Consider the following 12,324-nt stretch of genomic DNA (forward strand, 5'->3'; position numbering starts at 1 on the left):
CTGAACTGAAAGTGTAGGATTAGAAAGCCGAGACTCAAAGTTGTCCTTCATAGACGTGGGTCTATTGCCTGCCACCAATCTTCGCTTGATCTTCTCATTTGATGTGCAGGCAATGGAGGATTCAATCTCTGGATCTTGACCCGTGGAAGCAGCGTCCGAGCCAGAGCTGACGCCTCGGGCCAGTAGCTGACCAAAAGAAGCTTGACAGTTCGATTGCGTTGGCTAAAAGCTGCCTGGAGGGATTTCAGCAGCGAAGTGGCCAGGGAACAGTCCTTGACCTGCACAACAAAGAAGCATTTCTCGACGCGGTCAGTTATCAACGATAGAGTATCCTGCCACAGAGTCTCGCCATTTGACACAGGCAAAGTATCTTGGATGCCAGCCTTTTGGGCCTGTTCTGCGAGGCAGTAGACAATATCCCGCCTTGTTAGCGGCTCTTGATATTCAGGCCAGAGAGCCCACATTGTCGGCTGAGTGCGGAATCTGAGGAAGCAAGTAGCTTCGAATGCAAATGCTTCTGCTCTTGGAGCTGTGTCCCAGGTCTCCGGCTCCACTATCAACACATCTGACCCTCTACCTTCGGCCCATTCTTTGAAGGCTGCCATGATGGGAGTCGCGTCCGCGGGTACGGGGTTCCATAGACGGCTGCGGTCTGCGTATGACTCCGCCTTGCGAAGTATATCACTCGCAGTTCGAACGCCTGTTGGAGCTTGCCTCCTGTGACTCGGGAATTGGTTTGAAGGCTGCACAGGCTGCAGTCCGTCTTCAGCAATTCCCGTGATTTCGTGGCTGGGGGCTGCATTTGACCTTGAGTTGGATGCGTGGTGGCTGCTATTATGTTCAGTTAGCCTGCGGTCCAAAATTCAACAAACAGGTGTGTACTCACATTTGATCATACGGCCCATTTGAGCTTGTCCTGGGTATATTGTAGGGCCGCACGCGGCCCATAATAACCCTCGCGTAGGCAGCCGCGGTTGCTGCAGCGTATGCCTGCCATGTTCCGTTTTTGTGGGAGTCTGCGTAGTCGCATATTCCCCTAATGACCAGGCAAGGCATTATGTTTACTATCCCAGCTGCCTCCGTCTCGAAGCACAGGATATCGTGCTGCTTTGCCACACGGTCTCGGAACGACGCACTGTTCACAGCGCGGTCTCCTGACCCGATGAGGCCGTAGTGGATGTATGGGAACTCGAAATTTCTAGCCGGTCGCTGAATCTGAGCGTTGAAACGGTCGCGACGGGTGCTGTGTGGTCGATCATGCACATAACTTGCCGGAAATAAGAGATCACGCTCTCTCCCCGGAAACCCGTATCTACTATCCTTTTGCACAATCACATCCAAATAGGGCTGGAGAGGGCTCGCCCCGAAATACGGCTCCGACTCCAGGCCACTGATTGCGCTCAATAAAACTCGTGGTGGTCGCTGTAGAGACCCCGTGTGAATGAAGCGGTTGTCCGCCAGGTCTTTTCCAAAGTCATATTGGATAACGCCAGGTCGTGCTCCTGTAGGAACGCCCACGACGACGTCCCCAAGCCGAATATCCTCTTTGGCTGGTACTCCGCCGGCCATACCAACCACCAAAGCAAATTGGACCATGGGGAAGCTGAGATACAGCTTCGTCCCCACGGCCGCGGCAGCACTCGTGCCATACTGACTAGCGGGGAGGCACGCTACGACCACGTTGTGTCCGCTCATTGTCCCAAGCGTGTAGTCGTTGGTGTCTCGGTTTGGGACTGGTGGTTTTGGATGAACGGAGTCTAGCAGGCAACGTACTGCTTGCAGTTGCTTTTCATGTACGCATATAATCCCGACGGTATAGTCATTCGCGGTCAAAGGTTGTCGTAAAGTCATTTTGAAGCAGGTCTAATCAGGCTGATGCGATGTCAGTCACATCCTGCAACTCTTGAATGGAATTGCATTGTTGGACACTAACCAGTAGTCTGTTGTTTGGATTATGTCGAGGAAATATAGTCAAATTGTATGAGAAAATGAAATGTTCAAGATGAAGCTGGTGACAGGGTGAGTAGTAGGCGCTTATAAGCCATCTGGTTAAGCGCCGACATCAACTCCCCTTTTCCTATCCCACTCCAGCGTTTCTATTTTTAATTCTCTCTGCATCTCTTGACACTTGGTTGTGCAATCCAGCAAATCAGAATGTCATTTCAATTGAAATCGAAGCCGACCTTTGACGCCGAGGGTCATTCTCCCCAGTACCGAACAAGGCCTTCGCGCCCTGGGCGTGACCGTAATGGGCCCCTACTACTGAATTTATTGGAAGACAATGCTATGGAGAAAGCCAAATGTAGAGATCTATTGGGAAGACAGATGGACTAAAGTGTGAAAGCAAATCACTGCACAGCATTAACAAGTCTGTCGGCATTCCAGCTGCCGCAGAATAAAAGCCTCGATGCCATGAAAACGCGAACTAAAAGACAAATAAGGCTAGCAATACAATAGATAATTGGCCGAATGTAGGTCCCGGATCACTGCTTCAGCCGGATGTCCTTGATACCGGTGATTCTCTCAATGTCGTCGAGAATATCGTGTATGTGGGTGAAGTACCCAACCCTTCCATGATCCGGACCACCAAAGTACATTCCAACCACAGCGCCAGTGATGCTGTAAACGAAGGCGCCAGAGTCACCGCTGAGTCCGAATGTGTCCTTCCTGTCGTTCGAAACAACAGCGTGTTCCAAGGTTGTTTTCACCACCAGCTTTCCGTCGACGTATGTCCTTGCGATTCGGGCTTCTGCGAGCCCATTGTATTTGCCTGACGTTTCTCCAGTCCGACGCCCCTTCTTTAGCAGGGTCCACGTGTTGTCCAGGTCTGTTCCGCGTGGGAGGAATTTCATTTGGTCTACACGCATACTTGAGGGCATGATAGACTGCTCCTGTTAGCCAACCGGTCAACTCAAAACCAGTTGCTGAGACTTACATTGTTGTTTCCCAAGGAGCGCCCCTCCAAGGGCCTGATAAGAGCCCAGTCTCTCACAGTGGGAAGCAATGTTGGATTGGGGTTTACGCTGGAAGATACCTTCTCTCTAAACCCTGATGCCGCAAACACTGTGCCCAGTCTGTATCTGCCTTTGTCAAGGTATCCCTGCATATACTCCTTGTTCGCATTGAATCGCCGAATTTGCTTATTTTTCCATATTCCATAAGGCCATTGTCGGGGGAATCACAAATTCGCCCTCCTCAATTGCACGGCTAACTTCCTGGTACTTACCTGTGTTTTGCATGTCTGAGACAAGCTTCTCCAGACTGGAAATCCCCTCATGTCTCGTTGGGTTGGAGAGTCCATGATTAGGAGTCGAGAGGCGTTCTCGTCGTTGATGCGCACGCCTTGTCGGTTCCAGTCCGAAAATACTATATAGGGCTACGAGTCAGCAAACACCATAACACATACGTTCGTCATAGTCGCCAGGACTTACCTTGGACACCCTCCTCGCTATAACGCGCGAGTTCCTTGTCGTTTGGTATCGTGCAATGGTAGCAGGTGAGGGCGAACTCTACCCACTCTCCTGTCGATGGGTTCTTGAGTTCAATAACCCCCCCAGTGTACCCTGGTCCTGCGGTGAGCCATGAGGTCCAACACTGGTCCCGCCATTGGCGTCAGATGTACAACCTTCCGGCAGTAGGCTGTGGGAAACCCGGTCTCCCGCATGGACCAGAGCCACGTCTCTTTGGATGATGACGCCGACAGTGTGCACTTGAGCCTCCATCAAAATACCCACGATCTCATCTCGAACGGCGTTCCAATTGCGGTTGCTTTTTGACGAGACTGCCACTAGGATGCTGGGAACGCACGAGTCGGGTACTTCTGCATTGCCAACACGGTGGCAGCCCACGGAGTGTATGTCCGTCAAATCTATTCTCGCGAGAATCTCACGGCAGACCTGGCCCCAGATGGGATAGATGTCATCTTCTCGCTTACACGGGAAGATGTAAGGGTTTCTATTGAAACGTTCGTCGACAATTTCGACAGTTATTTCGCCCATGTCGCAGCTCTTGAGATAGCTCCAAACCGTACGCGCAAGGTCTGCTCAGCCCCTGTGGGTTGGGTTATGTCTTCGGGTTGTAAGGAGGGCCGTGAGGACTGGGACAACTTCGTCCGAGGGGACACAGAGCGAGTGTCTTTCGACAAATGAAATATCGCTCACAGCAATGTGGCTCTGGTCGGCCAAGGCGCGAATTGCATTGCTATGGTCGTCCTTGACGCATAGCTCGTTATAAAAGCGACTGGCTTTTGGTATCTCGCCGCTGCAGCATGGAGCCTCGCATAGGTTCGGTCCGCCTGCCCGCAGGTCTTCTTCCTCGAAGCCGCCTGAGCAGACTCTGTTGACTGAGGATCCGTTGGTCCTCTTGTGGCGGACTGGATCTCCGGCCGTGGTTAGGCTGAGGACTGGGGAGGCGTAGCTGGCCTCGGTGGGTGAGGGATTGAGGATCTCCGTGCTGGACATGTCTATATTGACGGGGCGGTTGTCCCAAATGTGCTTTTGATATCGAAGTTGGGATGGCTTGAATGATAGAGATATAAGCAAGCTTGGTCGTGGAGGTTGAGAGAGAGAGATGAACGGGGAGAAGGCAGGTCTTTATAGCCTTCGACACTTCGATTATCACCACTCAGTCATTCATAGTCATATGGAAACTCTGCAGTTCACTTCCACGGTCCAGTTAAGCTTTCCTTCAAGGTTTACTCAGTGTCAGGCACCATTGACCTCTGTTTTCACATGATTGGACAGTCCTCGGTCATGCTTCTATCTGGCCACCATGATATCATAAAATTAGGACAGGCCTGAGCTAATACTTGATGGTGTAACACCGCCAGGCACCAAAGTCTATAAGTTGATCCAAACGCGGATGGCAAGTCGAACCGACCGGAAGTGCGCATGGAAGGTTTAGACGACCTGCCAGAATAGGTTAATATCGATGTATAAACTAGCCGATTACGGCAACGTATGCTTCACGCAGACAAGTATAAAGCCATCACCCCTTCTCTTCAACAAAGCAATCTCAGTGACTCAACTGCCATAAATCACTTCCACAATGTCTTCTCCAATTGACCTTCGCAATCCCGGCCGCCCAATCCACGTGGGCGTTGTCCTCCTCAACTCGTACATCTCTACTCCCCCTGATACTATTCCATACTAACATCACCAGAGTCACCGAACAACTCGACATCGCCCCCGTCGGCTTCTTCTCCGGAATCAGTTCCAGCTTCCTCAAAGACATTCCTCCACCCATGTGTCCCGACGAACTCAAAGCCCAAGCCCCAGACTTCGTCTTTCACTGGGTCACAGAAACCGGCGACACCCCTGCTGCTTTGACCGCTAACATGAATGTAGTTCCCACAGTATGCCTCCAGTCTCTCTCTTCCCAATATCTTTCACAGGTCCCTAGTATTTACAGGTGCAGGACTCCTTCACAACCTGCCCCCAGCTAGACATCGTGCTCCTCGGCGCAACCAAAATAACCTACCGCGCCAGCGAAACCGAAAAGGCCTTCCTGCGCAAGATCCACGACACCTGCGCTGCCTTCCTCTGCGTCTGCGGTGGCTTTGAGCCTGTTCTCTCGGCAGGTCTCCTGCAGGGGAAAACAGCTACTGCGCCGCGCTTCCTCATCCCTAGTCTCCGGGAGTCGGCGCCTGACACGAACTGGGTCGAGAGGCGGTATGTGGCTGATGGGAAGATTTGGACTACGGGGGTTTTGCTTAATGGGCTTGATATGGTGGTTGCGTTTGCTAGGAATGTTTGGGGGGGTCAGGATGGGGAGGGGCCTGGAATTGTGGATGTGATGGCGTCTACTGGGGGTTGGCCGCAGAGGGATGTTGAGTATCGCGATGATGTTCCAATTTCTGCAAGTGTCTGATGTTGTTATGATGGTTCATACAGTTTCTGCAATCCAAACCACTCCTTCTCCCGATTAGCTCCCATTCAGGTTTCCTTCAGACCGTCACACACCAGCCTAATAAACTCCTCAACATCATCAAGAAACGCCTCCGGCATCTCCAATGCAGCAAAATGCCCACCCTGGCTATGCCTCCTGAACAGCACAAGGTTCGGATAAATCTCCCTCGCCCAGGACTCCGGCAGCATTGCCATATCATACGGGTACCGCGAGTACCCGAGCGGCTTCGCCTTCGTTATCGGATGTCGTCGCCCTGCGAGGATATTCTTCACCAGTGCTGCGTGGTAGAGCCCGCGCGGGAGTGTCGATGTGAACCAATAGAAACTAGCCATGCCTAGGATTGTATCGAGGGGGAGGGGATGGCGTGGGTCTGTCCATTCGAGGTGCTTTTCGCCGATCCTGATGTTGTTAGGTCAAACAGTACAGTATATGAGAGGGAGAGAATGATCTGCTACTTACCAGGCTAGTAAAGCGAGCGGATTAGAGGACACAACAAGACCGATCGTCGACGGCCGAGTACCGTGTTCAAGAGCGTACGCGAAGCCCGTCTCACGCCAGCGCTCTGTTCGTTCGAGATGTTCTGCTTCTTCGGGCGTAATATCGTGGGTCTCCGGTTCTGGCGGTGCTTCATCGGTGTTGAGCACGAGCATGTTTACTATACACCATTAGCTGTTGTTCGCAGTGTTATGTGTAGAAAACATACTGTGAAGTGCTTTGCATTGCTGGTATTCAACGCTCATCATCCGTGCAAGCATACTGCCCAGGTCTCCTCCCTGTGCGATATACCCATCGCCGAACCCAAGGTCAACCATCAGCTGGTTCATGATCCGTGCTGCTCGATCGAGAGTCATCTCAACATTCTCGCTGGCACCGCCCGATAACCCATAGTCTGGTAATGAAGGTACAATAACATGATACGGCAGCGTCTCTGGCGTATACTTCTCAACCAGCAACTGCATCATGGGAAGGAACTCCATGAACGAGCCTGGATACCCATGCAGGAAGAGAACAGGGACAGCATCGTCTCGTTTTGAGAACAGGGCAGCGAAGTGAATACGGACATCGCCAGCCTCGTGGTCATGGATGGTGAGTTTGAAATTGGGGACGCTGTTGATTTGTGCTTCGTGTGCGCGCCAGTTGAATGTCTTCAGCCAGGCTTCTTTTGCGTCGGACAGCCACTCGCGCGAGACTCCGAAATGGCCGTCGGTTTGTTGGTTCCACCATGTTTGTGGACCGATTTTCGAGAGTTTTAGCAGTTCGTGGAACTCGGTGAGGTCTGTCTCTGGGACGTGGAGAGTGAATGGTTCTGGCTTGCTGGGGGTAGTACCCGGGATGGTGTTGAAGTTTGCCATTGTATATGAAGTGTTTAAAAAATAAAATATAAGTAGCTTAAGTAGTTCGTATGATTTGATCTTGGAGTTGTTATATATTTAGGGTTCAGGCCACCACTGATGCTGTGAGGAACGTGCATATCTGACTCATAATGAACTGTATGGAATCTCAGAGTGCTCTCGACATTTCTCGACATTTCTCGAAGATTCTCGAATAATGTATATTCTACCATCAGGGATACACTTTAAGTCTTAGGCTAACGATACAAGCTCTACCTTACTCCGTATATACCACATAGACGGTATAGAAGAGATAGAAGAGAGAATCCCAATTCGGAAATAAGATACAATAGAATCTATACGCAATTCGGTTAGACTCAGCCTCCACATTGAATATCCACGTCAGGTCTCGTCTTACACCTTTCTCCTCTGCAACAACCAACGCAATGGACGTCGACCCGAAGTTCATCTGTCCTCGCCCTCGGAACCCAACAGCCTGCAGTAACTGCCGGTCTCGCAAGATACGGTGTTTACCTCCTGGAAAGGACACAAACAGGGAAACTTGTCGACGGTATGGCCTGAAGCATGATGTATGTAGCAAAACATTAACAAAGTCAGATGCGTAAAGCTTGGCTATACATGTAGTTATTCGACTGGCCCTCAATATCGTGCGCAGTACGTTGCCCGTCAATCCCTGTTAGGGCTTTGCTGAATGTCAAAAGGCCAGGAATCCCCCCGCCCCAGTCGTTGAATCATGGGAGTCCGCAGAATGACGAAGATGTCATTACTGGCCTTTTTAAGGACCGAGCGCCGCCATCTGGAGGAGTAGACCAATTGTTGGATTTTCATCGCCGTGTATTTCAGAAACAATCGCACCAAGACTGTTCACCAGACTCTACATCTACACCAACCCCAGAGTCTGTCGGTCCATCTCTAGCCAGTGGAGATACGAACATCAATATGCAGGAAGCAGACAAACTGCTATCCCTTTTCAGAAAGGGCAATGCGTACTGCCCGTTTATAAATATCCCGGGGTCGACATCGGCTGCGTCAATGGCTGCCCACCAGCCCTTTTTATTACTAGCGATTCTGACAGTCTCGTCTTCGCGCACACCACGCCTCCAGCAACGCACAGACGAGAGATTCCGTCGAGTTATGAGCGAGCGAGTCGTCCTTCATGGAGAGAAAAGTCTGGATTATGTACAGGGCTTGCTGGTGTACATCGCTTGGTAAGAATCCTGCTGAATCCCACAAAATCCAGCTCCGTTCTCAGGTCTGATCTATATAGGTATCCCCTTTACCTCAGGCCTATGCGCAACCAGATCCCGCAGTACCTCCAAATAGTATCAACCATGATATCGGACTTGGACTTAAACCTCGAAGAAAGCGAGGAGCGAAATGCCTCTCTTGGATGTCATGCCCTTTGTTCTCTGTGAGAGCCTTTACCAGACTATTGTATAAGTGGACTGTGCTGACTTTCTTAGCATGTCCTCCACTGGGCGGAGATTTGACTATTCGCGAGCGAGAATAGAAACGTACCTCCAGGGTACTCCTAGGCTTGACAGAAGCGATGACCTTGCTATGCAGCATCTACGTATCCAAGACCTTGCTGGACGTGTTGCTCGTTACAAGGCGGATGTCCGTGACATGGTAAAGATGGCTGGCGATTCCACCGATGATGAATTAAGTATACCAAATACGCTCGAGGTTCGTGAGAAGATGGCCTCCTTCACTGACGAACTGGAGGACCTATACTGGGCTCTTCCATCTGAGTCTCGCACCAGGAGTATGTTATTTTCCAGCAGTACTTGGCATATGGTTCTAACCCATGAATACAGTACCAATCCGCCTAACGCGACAGTTTATCAAAATCAACATATCATCATTGCCATTAACCATCCCAATTCCAGGCCCATATCAAATACCTTTATGTACCGCAGTCACAACCAATCTCACCCACGCAACCTCCCACTTCTCCGAAATTCGGACCTTCCTCGAACTCTTCCTTTCCATCCCACCAGACGAGTACATCCACTTCTCCATCCGCGAGTGGTCCCAGCTCGTCATGACTATCTCCTTAACCTCAGACCTCTGTTTCTCCCAAGTTCCGCTCCATTATCTTCAGGATATTATTCAAAGAGCCAACTGGGTTAAATTTCAAGCACAGACACGTGCAAAAACGTTGATATACCTCGAAAGCCTCACCCACCGCATGGGCGCCCTCTCTGTGTCGTCGAAGCTCACATACCCGGACGCCTTTTATATGTTCAAGTCTGTCCTAGGGATACTCATGCGTACGTATGCGCCGGCGGCAACCTGTCCTTCGACTTTTGATACTTCTACGCGTATACCAGAGATACAGAATGAGAATGCGGAGATGAGTTCCAGTCGCTGCCCGATATTGAACGGGGGGATCCAGGAGACGGACTTTTGGCGGGCGCTGGAGCGGAATGGCCCTGTCCCTGGTTATACTTTGCATGACAATACGACTAATGGGGGAGACATGAATGGAAATAGCACTGGGAATGGGAATGGGAATGGAGGTCTTAACGTGGATGATTTGGTTAACAACCCCCAGGACTGGCCGACTGTTTTCGAGGAGTGGGTTATTGATTTTAATAATCTGCCGGAATAGTTATGAATTACCATTACTACCTCCGGCTATATTGTTGTACGAATATAATCTGGTGTTGGATATTGAAAGTTTGCAGTGGTCATATGATAGCAAGAAAGAAGGGCCGATATGCAAAGGACAACAAATCAAGCTAGTATCATGACTGGGATTTAACCCTTTTAATAATTGGTCCAGGACATGCGGAGAGGTGGCAAGACAAGCAGGGATTCTTTGACCGTTTCATCATTAGATCCCCGAATGTCAGCCCGGACCATGGCAAGGCTCGAGCCATCGAGGTCGTTCGTAACCCGTGAAGGACCCCGAAGATCACCGGGGATTAGTTCTTTATTAACAAATTTGATGGGTAGGCTGTGTAATGTCTATTTTGAAAAGTTTGCATTTCAAGCTGCAGCTCTACGGTCTATATTTGGTGGTGTTTGAGGCAAACTTGCACAGCCTACGTTTACCTCTCCAGCACAAGGCTGTTGCTACGTAAAACGTGCAGTAGAGAGAATGGAGTTTCATCAAATCGTAATCGCATTAGGACCGGGCCGGAAAGTCAGGGATTGACTCTACACCCTACAAGGCTACAAGGGGACCGTGCTGTCGGATATTAATAGAGCTTAGCGGTTATCTTCTGCAGGGAATAAGAACAAAGCGCGCGATATCATGGGGTCCAAAATACGGTCGTCGACCAGTTGGCCTGGAACATGCATATTTCCGTTCTGCATTTGGACTTTCCAGGGTTTGCGGGGCTGTGCTTTATGCGGGATACAGCCTTTTCTGGTATATCGACATGTAGCCTGTTGAGCCTGGTCAGTATGAGGGTATAGTAACAGCAACTCAGACAACAAAGAACTCGGATCATACTTCTATATCGCTGATAGCCTTATATACTGCCAATTGAGGAAACAAGTATATATTTGCTCATTCCCGCGGTGTCGACTTGGAGCCAGCGTTATCTTGAGCCCACAACCAACTCTAATGAGTACACCTGAATTGACGCCAGAGCAGCGTAAAGCGCTCCTTGAAGGCCCAGCCAGCGCCCCCCCACCAGGGCAGGTCTCTAATCTCGATGATCCCCCGAATTCGTATGTGCAATGGCGCGCTCTCTTCGTAACCCTCTGGGCGGTGGCTAGTGCATGCGTTTTCATCCGCATATATGCAAAGGCGTTTGTGGTTCGGCAGTTTCGAAAGTCTGACTGTATGTACTCCCTTCTCTGTTGCTGAAGTGAATGCTGATGGCGCAGACACTATGGTCCTCGCTTGGGTTAGTCGCCAAACTCACTGCACTTATATAGTGCTAATTTGATAGGCGCTTTGTATGGGATACTCTGCAGTGGTGCTGCTGTCCGGCAATGTTGCGTCTGGGGTAGACCAGTGGAATCTCCGAGTGAAGGACTTAGTCGCGTTGCTTAAGGTAGACCATTAAATAGAGTCGTCAGCCTGGCTCGTACTGACTTTGACTCTACAGTACTACCAAATCGGCCTGGTCCTATTCGGGATCTGCTCGTTCTTCATCAAACTCTCCATCCTCCTGCAGCTCATCGAAGTCTTCGGCATGGAACAGCGGGACTACTTCTTCTGGAGCTGCCACGGTCTGATCTGGATCAACTTCGTATACTACTTCATCGGCACATTCATTACCATCTTCGGCTGCAGACCCATCGCAAAAGCCTGGGATCCCTTCATCACGGACGGTTCATGCATCGATCGGTTCGTCCTCGTCGTCACTTCATCGGCGCTCAATGCCGTGTCTGATATCTTGATGTTTATCCTTCCCCAGGGCCGCATATGGAGCTTGCGCGTTCCGCTTGGGAAGAGGGTTGCTATCTCGGCAGCCTTCTCGTTTGGTTTGATGTGCGTATCCCTGGTCCTCGTATTGTCAGAGTCTAACCCACCTAGGGCCTGTGTTTCTGGCGTGGTGAAACTCGCCTACGCTGTAATCATGAGCAAAACACCCAACAACACCTCCTACTACGTAAACCTAGTAGGGCTGTGGACAATTCCTGAGATGGCCGGCGGCATGATCGCCGGATGTCTCCCCTCCGTGCCAAAGATCATCCAGGTGGCCCTGCGGAGTCCCCTCGTATTGAGATGGCGCAGCTCATTTCGCAATTTGATCCCTTCGCATACGGGGCGGCGTCAGAGCGGGGCACATTCCCATGGTAATGAGCCGATGCAGAGAGTTATCCGGAATTCTTTCTCAGGGGTTGATCGTTTTCCGTTGTCTTCGTTTAAGAGTCCGATGGGCACTGCGGCTTCAATTACTCATTCTGTGGATTCGATCACGGTTGGTTCGGCGGTTTAAAGAGGAAGACAGATGACTGTCGCTAGTTACGCCCTCACTTAGGACTCCTTAACTATAAATAGACCTGTCCCTCTTACTCTGTATGCTCGGGTCACTTTGGCCGCAGGGCTGCCCTAGGAAGAAAGTGGCAACTGCCCGCCTCTCACGAGTCGGGCACCTCT

At 50.7% G+C, this 12,324-nt stretch overlaps 8 protein-coding genes across 8 annotated transcripts; 3 read left to right on the forward strand and 5 right to left on the reverse strand.

Annotated features, from left to right (window-relative positions):
• Positions 1–47: 47 nt before the first annotated feature.
• On the reverse strand, positions 48–1,851 carry APUU_60882A (uncharacterized protein; the record flags this gene model as incomplete). The annotated part of the gene is made up of 2 exons (XM_041694171.1): positions 48–831; positions 887–1,851. 2 exons carry the CDS (start codon positions 1,849–1,851, stop codon positions 48–50), a joined length of 1,749 nt encoding a protein of 582 aa, XP_041560028.1.
• Positions 1,852–2,483: 632 nt separating this feature from the next.
• On the reverse strand, positions 2,484–3,106 carry APUU_60883A (uncharacterized protein; the record flags this gene model as incomplete). Its single annotated transcript, XM_041694172.1, has 2 exons — positions 2,484–2,885; positions 2,936–3,106. The coding sequence occupies 2 exons, from the start codon at positions 3,104–3,106 to the stop codon at positions 2,484–2,486; spliced, it is 573 nt and encodes a 190-aa protein (XP_041560029.1).
• A 34-nt stretch (positions 3,107–3,140) lies between these two features.
• APUU_60884A (uncharacterized protein) lies at positions 3,141–3,998 on the reverse strand (the record flags this gene model as incomplete). Its single annotated transcript, XM_041694173.1, is given in 4 exon segments — positions 3,141–3,215; positions 3,227–3,366; positions 3,432–3,563; positions 3,623–3,998. 4 exon segments carry the CDS (start codon positions 3,996–3,998, stop codon positions 3,141–3,143), a joined length of 723 nt encoding a protein of 240 aa, XP_041560030.1.
• A 45-nt stretch (positions 3,999–4,043) lies between these two features.
• APUU_60885A (uncharacterized protein) lies at positions 4,044–4,460 on the reverse strand (the record flags this gene model as incomplete). The annotated part of the gene is made up of 1 exon (XM_041694174.1): positions 4,044–4,460. The coding sequence occupies one exon, from the start codon at positions 4,458–4,460 to the stop codon at positions 4,044–4,046; it is 417 nt and encodes a 138-aa protein (XP_041560031.1).
• A 586-nt stretch (positions 4,461–5,046) lies between these two features.
• On the forward strand, positions 5,047–5,868 carry APUU_60887S (uncharacterized protein; the record flags this gene model as incomplete). Its single annotated transcript, XM_041694175.1, has 3 exons — positions 5,047–5,114; positions 5,161–5,353; positions 5,416–5,868. The coding sequence occupies 3 exons, from the start codon at positions 5,047–5,049 to the stop codon at positions 5,866–5,868; spliced, it is 714 nt and encodes a 237-aa protein (XP_041560032.1).
• A 65-nt stretch (positions 5,869–5,933) lies between these two features.
• On the reverse strand, positions 5,934–7,259 carry APUU_60886A (epoxide hydrolase family protein; the record flags this gene model as incomplete). The annotated part of the gene is made up of 3 exons (XM_041694176.1): positions 5,934–6,306; positions 6,367–6,562; positions 6,611–7,259. 3 exons carry the CDS (start codon positions 7,257–7,259, stop codon positions 5,934–5,936), a joined length of 1,218 nt encoding a protein of 405 aa, XP_041560033.1.
• Positions 7,260–7,684: 425 nt separating this feature from the next.
• Positions 7,685–9,873, forward strand: APUU_60888S (Zn(II)2Cys6 transcription factor domain-containing protein; the record flags this gene model as incomplete). Its single annotated transcript, XM_041694177.1, has 6 exons — positions 7,685–7,809; positions 7,857–7,913; positions 7,961–8,467; positions 8,527–8,670; positions 8,723–9,024; positions 9,077–9,873. 6 exons carry the CDS (start codon positions 7,685–7,687, stop codon positions 9,871–9,873), a joined length of 1,932 nt encoding a protein of 643 aa, XP_041560034.1.
• Positions 9,874–10,836: 963 nt separating this feature from the next.
• Positions 10,837–12,163, forward strand: APUU_60889S (uncharacterized protein; the record flags this gene model as incomplete). Its single annotated transcript, XM_041694178.1, has 4 exons — positions 10,837–11,056; positions 11,103–11,122; positions 11,168–11,272; positions 11,327–12,163. The coding sequence occupies 4 exons, from the start codon at positions 10,837–10,839 to the stop codon at positions 12,161–12,163; spliced, it is 1,182 nt and encodes a 393-aa protein (XP_041560035.1).
• Between the last annotated feature and the right edge of the window lie 161 nt (positions 12,164–12,324).

Source organism: Aspergillus puulaauensis, chromosome 6 (assembly GCF_016861865.1).
Source record: "Aspergillus puulaauensis MK2 DNA, chromosome 6, nearly complete sequence".
Lineage (NCBI taxonomy): Eukaryota > Fungi > Ascomycota > Eurotiomycetes > Eurotiales > Aspergillaceae > Aspergillus > Aspergillus puulaauensis.